Here is a 22,341-nt window from a genome sequence, read left to right as displayed (position 1 = left end):
GAATGTGAAAATCTGAAGCAACAATTCCAAGGGCATAGCGTTAATGAAAGTGCCACACATGAGCCAGTCTAATTCCTGTTGCCTGTCTAAACCATGTACTGTGTCCAGGGTGGGACAGGAGAGGGGACTTACCACAGTATATTTTTAATTGTTATATACTAAGGCAATGGGACCAAAACTCATATTTATTACCCTATTTCCCATTTCCATGCAAACTACAATACCTGTTTGATGCTTTCTTGTTGTGTGACTCCCACTCGTGTTTGCGATGCAAGAAGCCCTCCATTTGAGCAGAAGGTATGTCTTGCGTTTTGGCTGGGAGCGTGGCGGCAGTTTGAGCCTGGAGCCCTGTCTTGGCTTTGCGATCTGCAGTTGGGGAAGGAACTGGACTCGTCTCTTTGGAACTTGTCCGCTGATCTGTAGCTCCATTGACCATTTCATTGGCTTCCCTGGTTTCTCCCATCTAAGAAGGAGGGGCAAACAACACAGCCTACATTCAGTAATGAGGAATCAAAAAGCCATTTTCTTAGATGAAAGAAAATCTTAATGTGCATTTGCAAATCTTGCATACTGTGTGCAGAGCAAGGTAGCCAAGTAAAACTACTCTTACACCCCATGGGGAAACAAAAGGGCCAAAGGAATTAGGAAGTATCAGTAAATTAGTACCCAATTTATAGAGGTGAAGAAACTGGGGTACGAGAGGAGATAAAACCACCTGTAAGAGTTTTACTGTACTTGGCTCTGCTAGACAAATCCATAATAAGCCATGATCCAGCAAACACAATCCATACATGCAGCAAAGATTTCTCCATTAATAGCTATGGAGAGTTCCAGTGCCCCTTGAGTAGGAGGCTTTGCCATTCTGTAACTGGCAATGGAACACTGTCCATGTAGAGGACCCCAGATTGTGGCCATATTATTTATTTGTATGCACATTGTACTGCTCATATATTGCAATAGTAAGAAGCTTACTTTTTTGAGCACAGAAAGTTAAAAAGGGCATTTATTCACATCAGCCTTCTTCCATACATTTATTAAAATTAATGCTGTCAAATCAAAGCAATAATTTTAAAAATGTATTAATCCAGAGAAAGGTTACTGTCACAGGAAAACCACAATTGGCCCCAAAACTCCAGATCAGTTTCTGCAAATGCTATTTCCTCTTCACTGCCTACCCCATCCCCAGCATATCAACATAATCAGAAGGCAACATGCAGGGGTTAGGAAGAAAGAGGGCAACATGCTTTTTCATCCTGCCCATCACCCTAGTTAAGAACTTGGATCTTCAAAGGCAGGCAAAAGTTAAAGGGAGAGGTAAATTAGAATGCAATAGGTCAAAGGTCAATTTCTTTCAAAGTATCATGTGAACTTTGGAATTGGGCGAATCAGATTGTTTGTTAAAGGAACTGGGAAAACACTACAACCACTCAACATCACACGTCTATTTACCCCCAAACAAAGACAGAACCAAGCCTTTGGCCATCACTCGCTTTGTCAGCCGCGTTGCCTGTTGTACTGTAACTGAGGTGCCTAGGGGGGGCAGCTCTGACCGGCCACATTCTTGACGTCTTCAACAGCCATTTCACCCTCAAATCATTTTAAATCGGAATCCTGAAAGCTTTAATCTTTTGCAACACCAGCTTAGTCCCATTCGGGATCAATACATTTCTCAACAGATTTTGGCTTTTAACTCTATGTCAAGGAAAAAGCCACTGGTAGCAGCCCACAAAGGGTTACACAACTGGAGAATGGGGTTATTATTAGCATGTTACTAAAGCCCAGCGCCACTCAGTGCTTTAGTAGCAGATTACAAACATATTGTGCCGTTTTTACATGGAGGAAAAGCAGGGACTTGTAAGGGGCACAAACATTAAAAGACATTTCCACTGCTCTGACCAGGTTTTGGATAACTGAAAAGCAGTTGATTATTATTTGGGAAGTTGTAAATTTGTCGTTTGCTTTTGAAAATATTTGTGTCTGTTCAACTTAAATAGTGGTAATTTCCCTTCCCATAACTTATCAGTATGTTTGCCAACCTCTAAAAACAAGCTGAGTTCCATCAGCCTCCGTCCTTCCTTGCTATTACCAATGGATAATTAGAAGTCAATTCAAAAAGTCTTTTTTTTCAGTCAGAATATAGGCCAATTAACACTGTACTCAAGTTATACTACTTTGCATAATTTATTCCAGAATTTGAGGAGTTTATACATAGGATCATGGTGGGTTTTTTTTTTTTAAACTTCTAGTGCTTGGTCTAAATATGTGAGTAATCAAAAATTAAATATACTTGCACAGGACTTAGAGGACAAAATCAGCTTAAATTCAAATTCTGCAGTTCAATTAGGAAGTGTCCACCCAGCTTTAGTTTACTAACCTGCACTGGAACAAAATGTCTGTGTCTCTCCCTCCACCCCACCCTACCCCACCCCAAATCTGTTCAATTTTATCATCAACCAATTTGCAGTTCTGAGTGAGAACTATCAGTTCTGGAACTCCTACCAGGTGCTCCTGCTGGTATTTAAGCTTCCAGCCTGCTCATGAAATTTCTCAAGAAACTCAGAAGACAATCAAAATGTTTGGCTGATCAGAAGTTTTGATAAGTGACAGTGTTACTTAACTGGTGCTTATTCTGACCCGGATGGGTAGAAGTGGGATGTCAGAAGACACTATGGGAATGCAGGGCTTAGGTTGAGAATCAAGGAAAAAACCAATTTAAGAACAGTTAAGCACTGGAAACTGAGGGTTACAATAATGAGAGCTTGCTGAATCTCCTTTCTTGAAGATTGGCAATGAAAGAGTAGATGGCCAGATGTCACAGGTCAAATGAGGCTGGAGAATGTTTAGGGAAATCTGTGGGACTGTTTCCACCTAAAATTCTGTATCTGCATTCTGTAAACTGGACGTACAAGATAGTTTGTAGCATGGAGAATATTTTGTGTATGCAAACTCTGGGCCCAATACACAGAAGTTCTGAGCTGGGTTCTCATGGCTCTCCCACTCCTATGGAAGAGCACTCAGGCAGTCATGATCTGTGTAAGCAAGAGAGCCAGACACACAGCCATGGAACATGCACTGGTGTGTCCTAGAGAACAAAAATTCAGGGCCATGTAACTGGCTACTGTCTGGTTGTTTGCACTGCCATAGGAGAAGCTTGCACCAGCACAGCACAAGATGGTTGTGGATCTGGCTCCTATTGCTGTGTTAACGTCTAATTAAACAGCAAATATCCCCCTATACCTGTCTTTATAGATGTTTTCCAACAACAAACACTAAAAAGAAAAACAAATATGTATGCAAATAATGCATGATGACACATAAAAAAGAACAAAGAGCTAAATAAACTTTAATGGTGACATGCTTTGAGCATGCAGAAACAACACCATGGGTGACAATTGTTAATAACAAACAACAGATAAACACAAGCACATTATGAATACACATTTCATCATTGGGAGATTAATTGCAAGTCAGTTTAGTGGCTATTCTTGAGGTATTTAAATCCTGACCGTAACATGCAACGTGGCAGCGGAGGATGTGACTTGAAATACCCCTTTGCTTTTCAAAGTGCATGAATTCATCCTACATTCAATTTATTCCCTTGAGCCTCTTCAGTATAAGATGAGGAATGAAGAGGCTGTGTAAAGAAATTACAGCCTAGAAGTTACTCTGTGAGATAACAATTTGGATCACAAATGTAGGCTATGATCAACAGACGAGAGTACTGTAGTGCCTCACTGTCTGAGACTTCACACATTTTTCTGCTTTTTGTATTGAATGCTAGCTGTATGTAGCCAAAATCAGAAAATCCAAAATCTCTTAAGTATCCATGGTTTTGAGACAAAATAGATCAGAATGCTCCCTTTACTAATCAAATGTCAAAAAGGCACTTCTGTGATTCCTGCACAATTTAATGCACTTTGAGGGGCAGAGACCCAAAAACTAGTTGTAGAGGAAGCACCAAAATATGTAAATACATTGATAGGGAGAAATTTTTTTAAAAAGCATTTAGAAGCTATCTGCTGATATCCTGACAAAAGAGAAAAAAAGAGAAACATGCATGATGATGCAGAAAAACAAATTCGCAAAGCAACTATAAATGCTACTCTCATTTCTGATCTCACAAATTTCATTAAAATATGCTTTGTAAATCTGAGCTTTGCTAGTACACCCTGTATAGACATAACAAAGAAAGCCAGATTTATTACACATAGCTTTGGTAAAGAAGAGGCTAAGAACTGATCCTGGAGCAGGTGATGATCACAATGTAAATACATTCAGAAAATAACATGGCTATAAAACAAAATGAACATACATCCACAGAAACCTTAGGCAAATGGGAAATAATCATATTGTTACCTCTGATTGTGAAAGCTGGAAGATAATTAAAGGATGACCAATCTATATTATCCACAAGATCACTTGATGCGAATTAGTAACCATGTTTTAATGTATGTTTATATATGACTTGATGGTTCCCATTTACAAATAGCTACTGGATAAGAGTGTGCCACCTGTACTCACAGTGGGCAGGGCATGCAACCTTCACTTCAACTTTATCCTACTACGGATATATCTATATTACAAACTTTTCTCAGCCTTACAGCAGTTGAATTGTCAAAGTCCCCCCCCCAAAAAAAAAAAAAAAAATCCTGGGAAATATAACTTGGTGAGGGTACTGAGTGTTCTCTCACTGAGATCCTGAAAATCCCAGACAGAATCTTTCCCAGAATTCCATGGGAAGAAAGAACAGCTGTTCAATAGTGGTTGTAGTGTTAGGCCTGGATGAGTGAAAACTAACACTGCAATCCTAAATCAGAGCTCACCATTCTAAATCCATTGAGGCTAATGGGCTTAACCTAGAAGAATGTTAACTGAAAAGCATCAAATCCCCGTTCAACAATACAACATATTGGTCAAGTGACTGCCTCTCAACCTAACCTCTCACAGATTTGCTGTGAGAAGAAAATTAGGTTACCCCCACATATGTTCTGCCTTGGGATCCCTGAAGACTACTTACAGGGGGAATATGGGTTCCTTTCCCCCTGCAGTGTTTTTCTGCCCCAAAATAGCTCCAGTGGTGTGTGTCAGTAAAGAACCTCCCCACCTTGTCATTGCAGGTTGGAAAAATGGCACCCTGCAAAGGCAAGAGTCCCTAACCACATGCTACCGTGGTCTTTTTTTTGTATCTGTATGTGCATGTGTGAGTGTTTGCACCTGAGTGTCATGGTGACCTCTGGTGACTGACCGCTACTAAAGGGCTAGAGGACATTCAGAGAGGTGGCTGAATAAAGCTTGTCCCTGCCTCCCAACTCTATTCTAAGGAGGTATCCCATCCAATACTTGCCAGAGTCAACCCTGCTTAGTTTCTGAGATCTGATGAGATTGTGCTCGCCTGGGCTATCCAGGTCAAGGTTTGCCACTATGATCTTGACATGAATTATGGTCCTGCAGCACTACTGAATAGTTTTCTGAGGCACTAGGAAATGGAGATGTGTCCCTGTGGTGAACCCAGGAACAGTGTCACATCTAGTTGTGCCCCTCAGTAGCTATTTTGCACAGGCTACTGAATAATTTAATTGAGATACTGACCCTATGAAAAGCCACATGGAGGAAGCTCTCCTGCTTACCAACATTGCATTTAAATTGCACCATAAACTCAATGATCTCATATTTCAAACAGGCTCTATACAGCAATCCTAAAAATGGAAGCTTATGCATGCACCACCAGGTGTTCTTGTAAACTCCACCTCTAATAACTCTGTGACAGAGTGTTCTGCAGAAGGAAGTTCCTTCCATCTTTCTCTCCCTCCCACAACTTTTTATTTATGACTACCTTCCTCATTCTCTTTGGTTGCTACTCCTATTTCCCTTTGCTACTCCTATTTGCCACTAATACATAATCCTATTTCCCTCCCTCCTCGACAGTTCTCATTTTACACTTCCACATGGGGAGGGAGAAGGGAAGGACTAAAGCTACTGATAAAGGCAAGTTCTCCCTTTACTGAAAAACAACCACCACCAATCAACTGAAGGATGGCATCAAGGTGGTCCCCCAATCCATGTGTCCCACAGTGGGACCCTGTTACACAATATCACAGATGTTTCCTCCTCCACTGGCCAGTGTGTGGGGAAGAAGATAAAGGAAATTCTATGCGATGTATGAGTAGATGAAAGCATGGGGAGAGGAATTTCTCTCTTTTTTTCTCAACATGCACAGACAAATGTTGTAAAGGCAACACAAAGAGTGAAGAGGAATAGAGATGTTCAGGATCTCTTCTGGCTTAATTTACTTGGCACAATGGAAAGACAGGAACTGAGTGGTTTCTCAAAATATAAGCAGGTGTGCATACTGTCTGGGATTTTAGAACATTTTTAAAACGTAGTTTTGGTGCTCTTAATTTCATTTACATTTGTATCATTTCTGAAATTTCAGTGCACCAATCACCCTTGCTGTAGTAAGTACTGTAGAGATGCAGATTCTCTTTTTTCACAGTGACTGTTTAGCCTCACACCATCTGCTTGGACCATCCAGTCCCACCTCCCCCCCCCCCCCCAAAAAAAAAAAATAATTCATGACTGGCCCTTCTTTAAAGGCCTGAGCTGGAAATCTTCGTACAAATTCCATTGATGTAAATGGGGCTTATTTGCTTCTACCCCAGAGAGCTGCTGCCAGTCAGGAGTAGACAATACTGATCTTGATAGACCAAGAATCTGAAGGCAGCTTCACGGGTTCACGTCTCTGTGTTCAACAAGATGAATGACTGAAGCCTACATCTGCTTGCTGGTGCGAACTATTATCTCCCTAATAATCTACTGAGTTGTTATAGTGTGCTATCAGAATAGCAGAACCAAGAGAGTGGCAAACTTTCAAAGGTAACAAGAAACTAAAGATCAAGTGGACTGCTACTTTCTGGAGCATCCCTGCTGTTTAGCTTTATTGTTGGCTTGTGGGTTCATTTTGCTTGGAATGTTAAACAATTTGCTCACCTCTAGGTTTTTTTGCTCTAGATCCATATGCTTCTCCCCTCCCTGCATTGTACCCTGTCCCCTCTCCCCAACCTTTTCTGCCAGATTCCCTTCCTATCTTCAAGCTGTGATCTAGTACACATTCACTGATAATGCTGCTGGCTCACTAGCATGGCTACACTTCAACCTATTAGTATAGCTCAAAGCGCCATACCTGTCAGATGCTACTTCTTGTTTTCCTGGTGATGAAATCTGATTAACTTTCAGTCTACCCACTTAAGGGAGGATGGCTTTAGCTGAAAAAATCTATTAATGCAATGAAAAACTCACAACCAAGAGCGTGACACAAAAGTGTTGTCCCAGTGCAACTGAAAATATTCAAAGCAGCAAGTATTAAAATTGAGTGATATACAGTAAAAAAAAGTGGCTTGTTGGGTGTGAGTGCGTGTGATGGCTGTTAAATAAAAGTTGAATGAATGAGCCAGGGATGGCAAGGGAGGGAAAACAGTAAAGGGAATTTTGCAGGCAAACAAATCAAGGAGAAACCAAAAGAAAAGCAGCAAGTGGCCTGCAAATGACTGTGTGGTTTCAGAGTCCAGACTGAGGTCGATCACTAGAAGTCCATCTGCTATTAAAGTTTTTGTAGTTTTGGTAGGTTTGGGAGCGGTAACTAACCCGGGGAGATTCCTGGTCCGGTGGCAAACCATTCTGGGAGACCTGTTCTCCTTTTGTGCCATCCCTGCAGAAAGAGAGAGGAGGAAAAAACACAACAGCAGTACATTAGACCAATTTTCACATACCAACTTATTTGCAGCATATCTGCCAAAGAGTCCCAGCACATCAGAGAAGACTCAGCTCTGGGGTATGCTCGGTTCACATGTGACTCTGGCCAGGCCTGTTGGACTTCACAGCTGCCCAATGAACTGAGAATTATGCTTAGCACGCTAACACCCAGCACTCTCATTTGGCTGCACTCTGAAGGGGGAAAATTGGTAGTGGCAGGCCAGTTATTGCTCAGGAAAGCTCCTCTGCCATTACTGAACTTCTCATTTGAAGAAGAATCCCAGAGGATTCCCTAAAACACAGGTAGAAACCCACTAAATTGGATTCCATAAAGGCAATTTGCCTGTTAGTTTTACAAATGTCACTCTCTGTTCAAGTCCCAAGCTTGAGCTTGAAAATTCTTTATCTGGCATGATGGATCTCAACTGATGAGACAGATTTCCTCAGGGAAAAGCACTTTCTTTTGTGATCCATTCCTGTAACATGTCTCCAGACTATGTAGACAGCAGTGAACCAACTCCACTTCTCCTTGGTTCAGTGGACACTAATTAATCCTCTCACATCTACATAGAATTCTGCTGCCAAAATAATTGATTTTCCCTCCAGCAGATGTGATGCCCTTTCTCAGATTCCTCCACAGGATTTTTTCCCTTCAATAACCAGCAGAAAATCCTTGTCATAAGAGAAGCCATGTTGGATCAGGTCAATGACCCATCCAGTCCAACACTCTGTGTCACACAGTGGCAAAAAACAAACAAACTAACAGGTGCCATCAGGAGGTCCATCAGTGGGACCAGAACACTAGAAGCCCTTCCACTGTGTCCCCCCAAGCACCAAGAATACAGAGCATCACTGCCCCAGACACAGGGTTCCAACAATATGCTGTGGCTAATAGCCACCGATGGACCTCTACTTTATATGTTTATCCAATCCCCTCTTGAAGCAAAGTCCTCCAAAGGTTGCCCTGCTCTCATTTTATGTCTTAACACCTTCCCATTCATGACCTTCCTGTTTCTAATTCCAGCAGCTCTCATTCACTTGCAAATCTCTTGTTCCCTTAAATGGCTCTACTCTCTCTTGTGCTGTCTCTTATGCTTCAAAAAAAAACCTGAGGTGGTGCTGCCCTGTCGCCTTCTTTTCTTCCAAACCCTGCCACAATATGCATTTCTATTGACAACACTGATTGATTTAGCCTCTTAGGGCGTTTTCGCACTGACCTTCTAGTGGCGCGACCACCCTCTTCACACCGGAGGATCTGCCCAGATTTCGCACAAGAAGCGCCGGCGCACCCAAAAGAGCCGGCGACTTCCGTCGCGAAACCCGCTCAAACGTTTTCCTGCTTCTTGGCGGTTTCCGTTTGAGCGGGTTTCGCGACGGAAGTCGCCGGCTCTTTTGGGTGCGCCGGCGCTTCTTGTGCGAAATCCGGGCAGATCCTCCGGTGTGAAGAGGGTGGTCGCGCCACTAGAAGGTCAGTGCGAAAACACCCTTAGTCTTTGCTTCTGTTCAAAGACAGCCTCAGGTACATCTAACGCTTACATTCCTGCTACCCTTGCTACTTCTCTCTAATCCTTGGCCATCTCTCCCACAGCTGATATTTAGACTGTATGTTTCTCAAAACAGGGGGAGCTCCCTTTTGCGTCTGCTAGTCTGCAAAGGGCACTGGGTCAGGGGCAGGCAACTGGAAGGCAAGTTATTTGTCCCTTTTCAACAGGCTTCCAGGCTTTGCACTTCATACTCTTCACTGAATCAACACTTCATTTTCTGTTGCCTGGTCCAGACAACTCCCACACTTACCGCTGCTGCATCTCCTCTCCAGTCTTGGGGCTTGGCTCTGGAGAAGGAGGATGCCTCTTCCGCTCTTCCTCCTCCTGCTGTCTACGTACTTCTAACAATTCCAACTGCAGGGATTTATGAAAGAGAGAAGCCATTTTAACACACACACAGTTTTACTGAGGCCAGAGATGCTGGGCAAAGCAGTAAGCCAACCAAGAGCAGCAGCAGAAGGCATAAGTGAGGACATGTGATCAGCTGGAGACACCTGGCAGAGGCAGCACTAGAAGTGATGGAACTGAAAGCCGGGGGGATGATAATATGTCTGCTACCCACAAAGGGGACACACAAACCTAGCTCCGTCCTGAGGACTATAGGAGAAGCAGATAGGCTCACTCTGAGCAGGGAAGAATCTGGCATGTTAAAGCCAGGAATACTTTTAAACTGTAGGAAATATCACCTCTGGTAAAGCAACTTCTGAGATTCAAAAATGCACCAGCTGATGTTAGTGCTCTAGAAATAAATAGTTCTCACTCTAATAGAAGCTTGATGGTTTGAGTGTTTGAGTGAAGTGAGGCCAGCCACAGACAACATAAGGCATTTCTGTATACTCAGAGCCACTCAGGTATACAGAAAAAAAGGCCAGTTTGTAATTTTTTTAGAAAAGAAGGCACCTTCTAGTCTCCAAAAGCCTCAGCATGCCTTAGGAGATATAAAATGGAGTTTGAAGTTGAACAGTGGTGAAAAAGGAGAGGGGTGGGGAATACAGAAATTGACCTAAAGCTCCTAACAACTTATAGTATTCTGGGAAGGGAGAAATTTTCCACACTGATTTCCCCTGAGATTCCTTAAGTGTCTTCCAACATGAAGTAATTACAAACATGCCAAACATATTTATAATACAGCAGAGGTCCCCAGCTTTTTTGAGGCTGTGGGCACCTTTAGAATTCTGACACAGGGCAATGGGCACAATCACAAAATGGTGGCCACAGGAAGTAGAGCAAATCACAAAATGGCTTCTGCAGGAGGCAGAGCCAACAACAAAATATTAGGGAATGTGAGGTTACATATCCCTAATAGTACCTCTTCATCAGTTCAGGTAATAGCTCTGTTTAATAGGATGACTTTTAATCTGCACAACCAATCAGACGCCCTATTGGGCAAAAGCCCCACTTTCTAAAAGCACTTGGCAGGAATGGTATCAGTGGGTACCATGGTGCCACTGGCACCATGCTGGGTACTTCTGCAATACAGCTGGCATGTTTAATGAGCTCTACAAGCATTCTTCCAGGATAACTTGCAGCAGCTTTGTTGAGTTGGTTAAGTTTTATTCATATCCCATATTGGGGTGGCCGGGGGAAGAGTCTGTGAGAGAGCGGTTTGTCCATGACAGTGGAGGTGAGGCTTGATTTGGTGACTTCTCAGCTCACTACCTCTGTCACTGTATTGTGCCAGCTCTCAGTTTAGGATCTGAAAGAATGAAATGAAAGGAAAATGACCTGAGGGTGGGGGAACACAATTCAAGAAAAACAGAAATGATTGCCTAACTACACATGAGAAAAGAGATAAACTTTCCAAGAAAACTGCTCCTTATGAGTACTTCCATATCATCCATATGATGGAGAAACCACATTAAACACTGTCTCCAAGCATTAAGGGTCACATGGAAATAAACCGCTGAATTTTTTAAAAATGGCTCCTTGTAGCTCACCGTAGTAAGTCTTTCAAGCGCTGCAAATCTCTCATCCCAAGTAGCTGCTGATTTCTCAAAGGCCTCGTGCCTCTTGATGAGCTTTTCTACCTCATCCACGCTCTGTCCAATCTCACGGCTCGACAGGTATGGCTCCTGCCCTAGCAGCCAGGCCTCGGCAACACTGGCATCCCTCGAAAACTGGTGTACTTCCAAAACTAAGCAATGCAAGAAACAAATCAATGTTTAGGCCAGTAAATGCTACATCACTATGTTCAAACTGCTTATGATAACATTCTCTTAAAAACTCCTGCTTCCTTGCTCTGAATTTTGCTTCCTCCACCCCCCACCCCCCGACATTAATTTTATCACTCCTGGGTAACTAGGACAGGCCACAACCAGACATTTGAAATGAACTGGGCAATCTCAGGTAACTTTACCACAGGATATCCTAGGTGAGCAGAGGAAATCAGCTATGCTGATTATACTACCTGCACTGGTTCCTGCTAAAGTTATCTATCAGCAGTAACTGATATGAGTGGAAACAGGCCATGAATGGATCAGAATTGTATGGATCAGGAGTGCTGGAAATGTCCACTCAGTGAACTAAACCAAGCCAGGGGTGCTACATTTAGAAAACCTCCCATCCTGCCTTTATTACCAATTTTCTTAAGGGACATTTGTCTTTCTTCTTCACTGCACAAATGTTGTTATGTATGTTAATGTACCAGACTAAAGACTGTCAAATGTTCACAGATGAATCAAGGCTTGTTTGCAACATCCACCACTATGTTTTGATAAAAGTTTAACTAATGTGCCAACATTCACAAGTGAAAGTGGATCCCCACATATACTATCCTACTTGATGTATACTAATTATCACTGTTGTGTGCCTAAAAACCTGAAATGATTTTGGGTACACAATAATATATTTTAAAATGGCCATATGTAAAGGATGGTAATAATCAGTTTCTGACTTTCACTGTAGAATGTGTACATATGTTAAGGTCGCACGCGCACACACACACATTTTGCATTTCTCTGTAGGAAAAAAGAGCCAGTTTGAGGATATCAATCTATGATCTTTTTCTTATTGCTCTGCATTTCTGTTTTCATATTTTTTTACATGCTTCTACATTTGGATGAGTCCAAAAGCACCTTAGAGACCAAAAGATTTTGCGGTATGAGCTTCCAAGAGTCAAACTTCCCTTGAAAGCTCATACCCTGAAAATCTTGTTGATCTCTAAAGTACTACCGGACTCAAATCTAGCTGTTTGGCCACAGCCCAACACAGCTACCCTATGAAAAAACAGGTTGCTTACCTGTAACTGATGATCTTCAAGTGGTCATCTGTGCATTCACACCCATGGGATAAGGCGCTTGCGCCAATCTCAATTGGTACGTTGAAAAGTCTGGGATTTTCGCACCTCGCTAGCAGTGCGCATGCACAGAGTCCCTACTGCGAATGCCCACCAGGTGAGGCATGGACATTCTGCCAGTTCCTTCTGACCACTGTCAAGTATAAATAAGTCCAGTAGGACCGACAGCAGTGGGGAAGGAGGGCGGGTGGTGTGAATGCACAGATGACCACTCGAAGATCATCAGTTACAGGTAAGCAACCTGTTTATCTTCTTCGTGGTCTCTGTGCTTCACACCCATGGGAGATTAGCAAGCAGACCTACCTGGAGGAGGGTGCTGGAGGTCAGACTGAAGAAGCTGCTTGCAAAACCAGACGTCCCAGCTGAGCCCTCTGATAGCAGCGGACATCTAAGGCACAGTGCTTCATGAAGACCTGTGGCGAAGCCCAAGTTGCTGCCTTACAGATGCTATTCAAGGAAGCTTCCCTAAGAAAGGTCGTAGAAGTAGCCAACGCTCTAGCGGAGTGCCCTTGTACAGGATCTGGCAGAGGCCTTTTCACTAGCAGATAGCAAAGTTTAATTGTCTCTGTCAGCCCCTTAGATAGCCTCTCGTGCCCTTCTTTGGTGTGGCATAGGAGATGAACAAATGAGGACTACTCCTGAAAGGTCTGGTCCCACTCAGGAAGAATAGAAGAGTGCAGTTCACAGCTGCCCTGAGCCCGCCTTGGTGGGGAGGGCGGGATATAAATCGAATAAATAAATCTAGGAAATGAAACCTTCTCTCTTCTGCAGAAGAGGGATTGGGGAACAAAGAGGGTAACTCAATCTCTGAATTCAAATGAAAGTCTGAAACAACCTTGGGAGAAAGGTAACATCCGGAACCAAGGACACCCCTCCTTCATGAAATCTCAAATAAGGGGGATCACAGTGTAGTGTCATGAGTTCCCCAACTCTTCTAGCAGAGGTAATGGCAACAAGAAAGGCCGTCTTCCACGACAGTAAATTCAGCGGGCAAAAAGCCATAGGTTCAAAAGGGCGTCCGAAAGCTCGTCCAATACTAAAGGCAAATCCCAAGGTTCAGTAGGCTGCCTCACTGGAGGGTGCAGACACAGCAGCCCCTTCAAGAAGCGTTTTGTCTGCAGGTGCATGAACACAGAGTAAGTTTCAATAGTCTTGTGATGGGCAGAGATGGCAGCCAAGTACACTCACAGCGAAGTGTGGTTAAAGCTCAAGTCTACTAAGGAAAGCAGAACGTAAAAAATTACAGGTAACCCAGCACTAGCTGGGTTAGCACAGTTGGCACCCACAAAGTTTTTAAACCGTGACCACTTACAGCCATAGGCTTTATGCGTGGATGGCTTCCGGCTATTCAGTAGGATGTTCTGAACCCTTGCTGACAGGCTCGACTGTTGATTCTCCAGGCCATCAATTTGAGATGTGGGACGTTGTGGTGCAACAACAACCCTCCCTGAATTGACAGGAGATTGGGTTCCAACGGGAAGAGATGAAAAGTTCCCTTGGATAGTCCCAGAACAATGGGGAACCAGCTCTGACGGGGCCACCATGGCATCACCAGAATGCAGTCTGGACTCTCCTTTAAGATCTTGTTGACTACCTTGGTCAACAAGGGGAGGGGAGGAAACAGGTACTTGAAGTGCTCGTTCCAAGGGAAAAGAAGACCATCCCCTAGAGAAGGTCTACACCCCCTCTGGAGCAAAACAATGGGCATTTCCGGTTCAGAGAGGTGACAAACGCATCCACCTGTGGTTGGCCCCAGTGGTCAAAGACCGTAGTCAGATAAAACTGGTTGATTTCCCATTCATACATCTGTGCAGCTCCCCTCCTGAGAGAGTCTGTCTGCACATTGAGCTCCCCTGGCAGGTGAGTCGCCACTAGAAATGACTGCAATCTTCCCAGATGTCGATGGCTAACGCACAGAGTTTCCTGGACACCGTCCCCCCTTGTCTGTTCAAGTAACTGAGGGCTGTAGTGTTGTCTGTCAGGATCGCTACAACGGCGTTCACAATGAGAGGTTTGAAGGACCAAAGAGCATACTGAATTGCCAGCAACTCGAGGAAGTTGATATGGTGACAGGGAAAGGAAGGGGGCCATGGGCCTCCCGTACAAAGGCCGTTCGCATGCACTCCACATCCCCATAAGGACGCATCTGTTGTGATGGTAATCAATGGTGTGGGAAGATGAAATGGAGCACCCTGGAGAAGGTTTGCTTCCCACCTCCATCAGTCTAGAGATCTCAGGACTGAGTGGGGGATCTGCAGGACTGTCTGAGGGGAGTCCATGGAGTTGCGGAAGTGACGCAGAAACCAAATCTGGAGTATTCGCATGTGAAGCTTTGCAAAGAGAAGAACACTAGTCGTTGCTGCCATGAACCCCAGAAGATGCTGGATTTGCACAGTCATGCCCTTCCTGTGCAGTTGCAGATACTCCACTAGAGACACAATGTCACCTGCCCTCTGCCTGGGGAGGAAAGCTCTGTGTAGTGTGGTATCCAGAACTGCTCCAATGAACTGCACTCTCTTGGTTGGTAGTAACTGGGACTTCTTCTGGTTGATCCGCAGGTCCAAGAGGTTCAGGGTGGTCTTCAGATGGTGACTGAGGAGAGCTTCTAAGCTTGCCACTACCAGCCAGTTGTCGATGTACGGAAATATGATGACGCCTTGGAGATGAAGATAAGCTGCGGTCACTACCATGGTTTTCGTGAACACCCTTGGGGCTGTAGAGAGCTCAAAGGGGAGCGCCTTGTATTGGAAGTGGTCTGTTCCAATGGTGAACCGAAGGTATTTCCTGTGGTTTGGATGTATGGTAATATGGAAATACACATCCTGCAAGTCCAACATGGCCAGTCAGTCTCCTTCCTTGATAAGGGGGGAGGATGCTCTGTAGAGCAGACATGCGGAATTTTTGGTAAATGATAAAGTCGTTCAAGTCCCGTAAGTCTATAATGGGCCTTATGCCCCGGGCCTTCTTGGAAACTGCAAAATATCAGGAGTAAAACCCGTGACACCTTTGATGAGAAGGGACTGTCTCTATTGCTTGTTTCTGCAGCAGGTTCTGGACCTCTTCCAAGAGGACCAGGGATGAGGGCATCATTACAAACTTTGAGGAGGTTGGAAGTTGAGCGAACTCTATCATGTATCCTTCCTGCATGATGGATAGTACCCAACGATCTGATGTGATGAGCTGCCATGCTGGTAGGTAAGGGGACAGCCGAGCTGAGCCCACAGAAAGCGGGAGGGGGCCAAGGGTAGCCAGAGCTGTACAGTCAAAGGCCCTGCTTGGGGTTACGCGACCCCTTGTTCCTGGGTTGGTGGGTGGACCCCTGGGAGAACTTGCTCTTCAAATCAAATGCCGCTTTGCCACCAGAATAGGATGAACGTGGTTTCCAGGATTGCTCAGATTGTTTCTGTTTCTGTTCTATGACTTATGCCAGGGGTGGCCAAGGGTAGCTCTCCAGATGTTTTTTGTCTACAACTGCCATCAGCCCCAGCCATTGGCCATGCTGGCTGGGGCTGATAGGAGTTGTAGGCAAAAAACATCTGGAGAGCTACCCTTGGCCACCCCTGACTTATGCCATGTCCTGGGCTTGGAGGATCTGGGGGCTGATGGTACACCTAGGTTACGGGAAGTCTTAATGCTCTTGTCCATCTCCTACAGGACAGAGCCCATCGTAGAACTGAATAAGCCTTCAAATGGGAGATCCTCCACATACACCCAGGTGTCTGGTTGTAGAGCCGTGGCATGGAGCCAAGCGTGACGGTGCAGGGTAGCTGCTGAGGTAAGTGTTTTAGAAGCTGTGTCCACCATATGTTGGGATGCTGCAAGCTGTTGCTTGGCCAGAAGCATACCTTCTTTCTGTAGTTTACGAATCTGAGCTCGTTTGTCGAGATGTGTTCAAAGAGCTATTCCCACAAAGAGTAGTGGTATCTGGCCATGCAAGCTGCATAGTTAGAGATCTTGATTCCCAGGGCCCCAGCAGAGTAGAATTTCTTGCCTACATTGTCAATTTTCTTACCCTTCTTGTTGGTAGGGGGGGGAGTACAGTGCACTTTTCTGGATTTTGAGGATGACAAGACCACTACTGAATTAGGTCGAGGGTGAGTAAAGAGAAATTCAACTCCCTTTTCCTGAATCTGATACATGTGGTCGAGCCTGCGTGAAGACACTGGGGTAGAAGCTGGCTTAGTCCATGGTTCTTTGACGGTTTGAAGAATTACCTTGGTGATCAGTAGAACCACAGTAGTAGATGTGTTGTGCTGCATGATATTGAACACAGTGTCATCAACTACGGGTTGAGGTTGAACAATAGGCAAGGAGAGTGTCTGGGCCATTCTCTTCACCAAGTCACCAAATGACTTTAAGTCATCAGAGGGAGAGATTGGGAGCTCATCAGAAATCTGAGGGTTGGGAGGAGGCTCAGCCAGTGATTTCTCTACTGATTCATCGACCTCGGAGTTGGCCTCGGAAGAAGTTCCTCCAGTATTAGAGTGTTCGGACAGGTGAGGTGTCCGCAGCCTGTCACTTGATAGTGACTGGGGAGATGGCTCTGCCTGCTCATTCGGACGAGAGTCTCCTTTCCTCTCAGAACGGATATCAGCGATGGTTTCAATACCAAAGCCGATGCTTTGTGTCAAGGCGGAGAGCAGTAAGAGATACACGACCTACAAGAGACTTCCGTACAAATATGCCCATTGACGTTGATCCCATTGCAGAGGTGGCAACGGTCGTTGGAAGGTTGATTGGTCGACATTGCGATTGACAGGATGGCCCTTCAGCGCTTTAGTTGGCGATGATGGTTGGAAGCCCTCATGTTTTGATTGCTAGTCCCTGTCACTGGAGCCTCTGGAGCCAGAGTGGGAGGATGTGGACCACTGTATGAGCTCAATCTTTTGGTTGGGGCTTGATAGGGGCGTGAGGTGCTTCGGTGTTGGGGGGCTCCTTTGATAGAATGGCATAGCATGTAGGATAGTAGATGTCCCCATCGAGGCCGATGCCGAACCCTTCGGAATCAGTGAGGGAGAGCAGCTGATCGGGGCGAGCTCCCTGTCCTTGCCTTTGTCCTTCTTGTGCTTCTTCGGTCTGTCAGGTTTAGACCCCTTATCCTCCCTGCTTCTTTTGGCAGGTGTTGAGGATTCCGACCTGGATATCAAGCCTGCATGTTTAGGGGGGCGAATGGTGTTGGAAAGCAGCTGACTTATTGAGTCTCTATCCGTTGCTGGGGTTGCCATCGATGTCAATGCTGATGCCGAGGCTGACAGCGCGGCCGATGCCGAGGAAGCGGAGGACCCTTTGCTAGGAGTAAGTGCCGATTCCATCAGCTTGGCCGAAAGACGCGCCGCTCAGTTCTTTTTGGTCTGTTTCAAGAACTTGGCACAGTGCTGGCACGAGTCTACATGACCTTCTCCGAGGCAGACGAGGCAAAATGAATGTCCATCTGGATGGGGCAATCTTATTACTGCAATGCATACAGCGTTTGAAGAACCTCCAACGCTTTTCCATAGGCCAAAGTGTAGGGAAGGTGAGGGAGGGAGGGGATACCCCGAAGGGGTAAACTAACTAACTACAAACTATCTAACTAACTCTTTTTTTTTTTTTTTTAGGAACCAGAACCGGGAAAAATACGAAAATCATGAACAAAGTCTGATAAAGGTAAGTACCGACTGCAGCCACAAGAAAATGGATTGTTTGATGCAGCGGTCAGAAGAGAACTAGTGGAATGTCCATGCCTCGCCCGGTGGGCATGCGCAGTAGGGGCGCTGCGCATGTGCACTGCTAGTGAGGTGCAAAAATCCCGGGCTTTTCAACGTACCAATCAAGATCGCCACAGGCACCTTATCCCATGGGTGTGAAGCACAGAGACCACGAAGAAGATCTACTTCATCTTTGTGTTCATATTTGTTTTGTACATTTCATGCTCCTCTTTTCCCCAACTTTTTAATTATAATCATAAACTTTACTGACAGCTGAAATCCAAGTGGGTAGCTGTGTTGGTCTGAAGAAGAACATAGTTTGAGTCCAGTAGCACCTTTAAGACCAACAAAGTTTAATCCTGGGCGTAAGCTTTCACGTGCATGCACATTTCTTCAACAATTCAGTTCATATGTGGGGTTGGCTCATGAGAATCACTCATCTGGGCAAACAGTTTCATGAGTGGGCTAGCCATGGTACACCTCCAGTGTTACCACTAGGATAAAAATGTGCATAAGACCTTTCACCACCTAGGAAATTCAATGTGGTGCAATAGTTAGTGTGTCAGACAAGGATCTGGGAGACCAAAGTTCAAATCTACACTCTGCCATGGAAGCACACTGGGCCAGTCACACATGCTCAGTCTAACTTATCACACAGGGTTGTTGAGAGGATAAAATGAGAGAGAGAAGAATTACAGTGATCTGCTTTGGACCCCACCCCCTCCGCCGCCAGGGAGAAAGCCAGGGTATAAAGAAAAATAATAAATAGAGAGAAAGACAGAAAAGTAATTCTTACTCAGTCTTAGCCACTCCCATCTGTCTTCCCACTTGTCAATCATTTCTTTTCTCTTCTCTGTGAGCTGCAATAGCTTTTCTTTGATCTGGAGAGCAAAAGAATGAAATGTTAGGCTTGCGTTCTGTGCTTTTTAAAGCCACTAATTGTGGTTGTTCTTAGTGCTCCTGGACCCTGGCTTGAGCTTGAAATGTTACATCTCCAGGATTTCTTCTCTGCAGATCTTCACACATAGAGTAACCATAAATAAACTTCAGCAAATATTAAAAGAAACCAGACCAGACTTAGTTCTTCAAAGACAAATGATCCCTTTTGCTTATTTTGTATTTCTCAGAGGGTCAGCAATAATGTGAAAAAGCGATTTGGCCAATATTAATTTAAGAATTAACAACAGCCTCTTGCCACGCTGATTGTATCTTTTGTAAAAGGGGAGCAAGAACAAGGAGAATAATATTTTTAATAAGTAAGGCTTATGTTGTAAGGTTTTTGGAGGATAATATAATAAGGCTTGGTGAAGAAAGGAGATTCAGTTAAAACAAATAGATCTGCCACTACTTAGCAATCATGATGTACTTCTAAGCTTCAGCTCTCATACAGAGACAGAAATCACCAAACCTCTTCTGATGCGTAGTGTTTCCGTGCCAGCAAAGATTTGCCCAGCTCAATGCAGGTCGTAAAACTGTCATTTCGGGCATCTATTTCTGCTTTGATTCCCTGGTGATTGTTCATCAGCAATTCCACAGACGAAACATCCCTACAACAGGGCAAATTTACAGTCATACAGAGTTACAAGTATACTACTTTAACGAAGACTTCTCAAAATTTGTTTCCAGCTTGCCACTATTTATGGGAGGCAAATCAGGTAGGTTCTTCTGATACAAGTCTATGTGGATTCTAGTATACAATGTGGATCAGTGATAACATGAAATCGTTATGTGCGGTGTATGTACAAAGCCCAACTGTACAAGAAGCCGATGGTGTGTTTTTACTAGCCCCTCACTGGCAATCTGTTTTCTTACTTTAAGCCTGACTTTGCTTTGTGCAATTCTCTGCTTTGCTTTGAAGATAATGTAGGCTAAGTGAAGTCTGCCATAGTAGAATACAAAAGGGAAGGCTATAAGAACCATGTCAGAGACAAGATCCATCAGATATACCGCAGGAGGAACAATTTGGGAAACTTGTTGCTGATTGTTATGTTAAGGTTAAACAATGCTCAGTTGTGTTATCTGCAGTTATACTAAGGGTTTGGGGGGGGCTCTGCTAGCAGACAGCAAGATCTGACTTATGTGTGACATTGGTAGGTAAGAAAAACTTACTTGCCTGATATTGCATGCACCCACTGTCTTGTTCAACCGCTCTTCTACATGTGCAATGCTGATATGCATACAACATAAGCATTCCAACTGCAGTGCCCACACAGGTCATGGAACTCTGGCATGTTTCAGTTGCATGCAAAGTTTTAAAAGACATGCTGGGTGCATGAAAGACTGCAAGAGTGAGATCTTTGCTGCCAGCATTGTTAAAAAAAAACTCCTGATTGACACCTAGTTTTCCTCAAGATGGTAAACCTGTATATCAACTATATTAGTTTGGTCTGTAGGTGGGGCCATTCTACACATTGAAAACTAGTACATCAGAGACAAGGCTAAGCTAAAATCATTCTCCCTGACATCCAGGTTTGGGGGGTTTTTTGGTGCAAAGAGAACTTTGGTCTGGAGAAGCATTCAATAACATGAGCCTGAGCCTGACCTGAATAGCCCAGGCAAGTTCAATCTCATCAGATCTCAGAAGCTAAGCAGGATCAGCCCTGGATAGTATTTGGATGGGAGATCTTCAAGGAATAACAGGATCATGACACAGGCAGGAGATGGCAAGCCACCTCTGAACATCCCTTTGCCTTCAAGCCCCACTAGGGGTCGCCAGAAGTCAGCTTGACTTGACAGCAAAACTTGGTGTCCTCAACTTGGTAGTGTGACATAGCATAGTCAAGGCACGAGTTAATCAACACAGTAAAAATTAGACCTCAGAGGCTGACAGACCTCACCAAGAGTAAAAGTCTTCCTTATTTGAAGAAGAATCTGAATATCATTAACTTGGGAGGCATTTTATTCTTGCTTTAGCCTGGCACTGCTGAATGGGAAGAAGCTGGGTATGTAAAAATCTCCTTTTCCCTGCACTGTGTCACTCAGGATTACGTGGCCAACTGCTCCCCTAGGCCCAAACTTCAGCAGTCGGTGCAACCAGCCAATTCTGCTACAGAGCTCGGCCACTAAAGATAAGGACTATGCCTTATGAATGAGTTCCCTGTGCATAAGTCTCTGCTGGGAGAGTCCTGAGGAAGCTGCGCGGTCACAAAGTGACAACAGCAGGACAGACAAGTGCCGACCAGCTTCAGTGAAGACCAGCAGGGGCTGGAGGGGTCCCAGGAATGGTGGCAGCAGTGGTAGAGGTTGGATGGAAGGAGTGCCCACCATCTGCCATGAGAGCTGAAGAGGCTACAGGGCAGTAGGAAAGCCCAGGATGACAAACAGCCCTCTATAAAACCATAAATACTGAGGTCGAAGGAATGACAGTAGCCTTGGTTGAAATGGGAGAGGGGAAGAGACAGAAACAGAAACAGAGAAAGAATGGCAGTAGTGGGGGAGGGGGCGTTGGAAGGAATGACAGTAGCCATGGCTGAAATGGAAGAAAAGAAACAAAAATAAAGAGATGGATTGACAGTAGGTGCGGCAGATGTTGGAGAATGAAAGTAGCCATGGCTGAAATGGAAGAAGAGACAGAAACACAGAGAGAAGGAATGACAGTGGGAGGCAGTGGTGAGACAAATGGGATGGTTGCCCCTTGCCAGTTCCTTGCGGGTTCCCACTTGTCATATCTTATTCCCAAGGAAGTGTTCATAGGATTGTAGAATGTGATGAACAGACTAGGTTCCACCTCTCTGTATAAGCAACCAGTAAGAGTGGACAGAATGTTGAGAAGGAAACTTAACAAACAGCAGTTGAAAATGACAGTTGAGGTTAACATAGAGAGACACTGAAAGCGTAAGGACTGAGGTGAGAAGGATTTTTCTGATTGAGGGGAACTGTATAGAATGGCGTTTCCCATTGGCAGGGTCGCGACCTGGCACCGGGCCACACAGGCCTCAATGCCGGGTTGTGGGGCCTCCCATCCACGTCCTGCTGGCCAGCGGTCAGGGAACCCAGCCACGGCCTCCTGGCTTCCCCCCTGGCCACAGGGCTCAGCAGTTTGCTGCCATCCCGTTTCTTTCTGTTT

At 44.7% G+C, this 22,341-nt stretch overlaps 1 protein-coding gene across 3 annotated transcripts in view; it reads right to left on the bottom strand.

The window, feature by feature from the left end:
* Positions 1 to 22,341, bottom strand: part of SPTBN1 (spectrin beta, non-erythrocytic 1) — a 205,343-nt gene that overhangs the window by 15,105 nt on the left and 167,897 nt on the right. For all 3 annotated transcript variants that reach the window (XM_060249162.1, XM_060249177.1, XM_060249170.1), the window contains 6 exons: positions 19,684 to 19,822; positions 19,072 to 19,156; positions 11,231 to 11,427; positions 9,544 to 9,647; positions 7,642 to 7,705; positions 225 to 463 (listed from right to left, as the gene is read on the bottom strand). In XM_060249162.1, the coding sequence (XP_060105145.1) occupies positions 225 to 463; positions 7,642 to 7,705; positions 9,544 to 9,647; positions 11,231 to 11,427; positions 19,072 to 19,156; positions 19,684 to 19,822 (828 nt within the window). The remainder of the gene's footprint in view (positions 1 to 224; positions 464 to 7,641; positions 7,706 to 9,543; positions 9,648 to 11,230; positions 11,428 to 19,071; positions 19,157 to 19,683; positions 19,823 to 22,341) is intronic.

Source organism: Heteronotia binoei, chromosome 1 (assembly GCF_032191835.1).
Source record: "Heteronotia binoei isolate CCM8104 ecotype False Entrance Well chromosome 1, APGP_CSIRO_Hbin_v1, whole genome shotgun sequence".
Lineage (NCBI taxonomy): Eukaryota > Metazoa > Chordata > Lepidosauria > Squamata > Gekkonidae > Heteronotia > Heteronotia binoei.
Note: the sequence above shows the minus strand (reverse complement) of the source record. Positions and strands in the feature narration are given on the sequence as shown.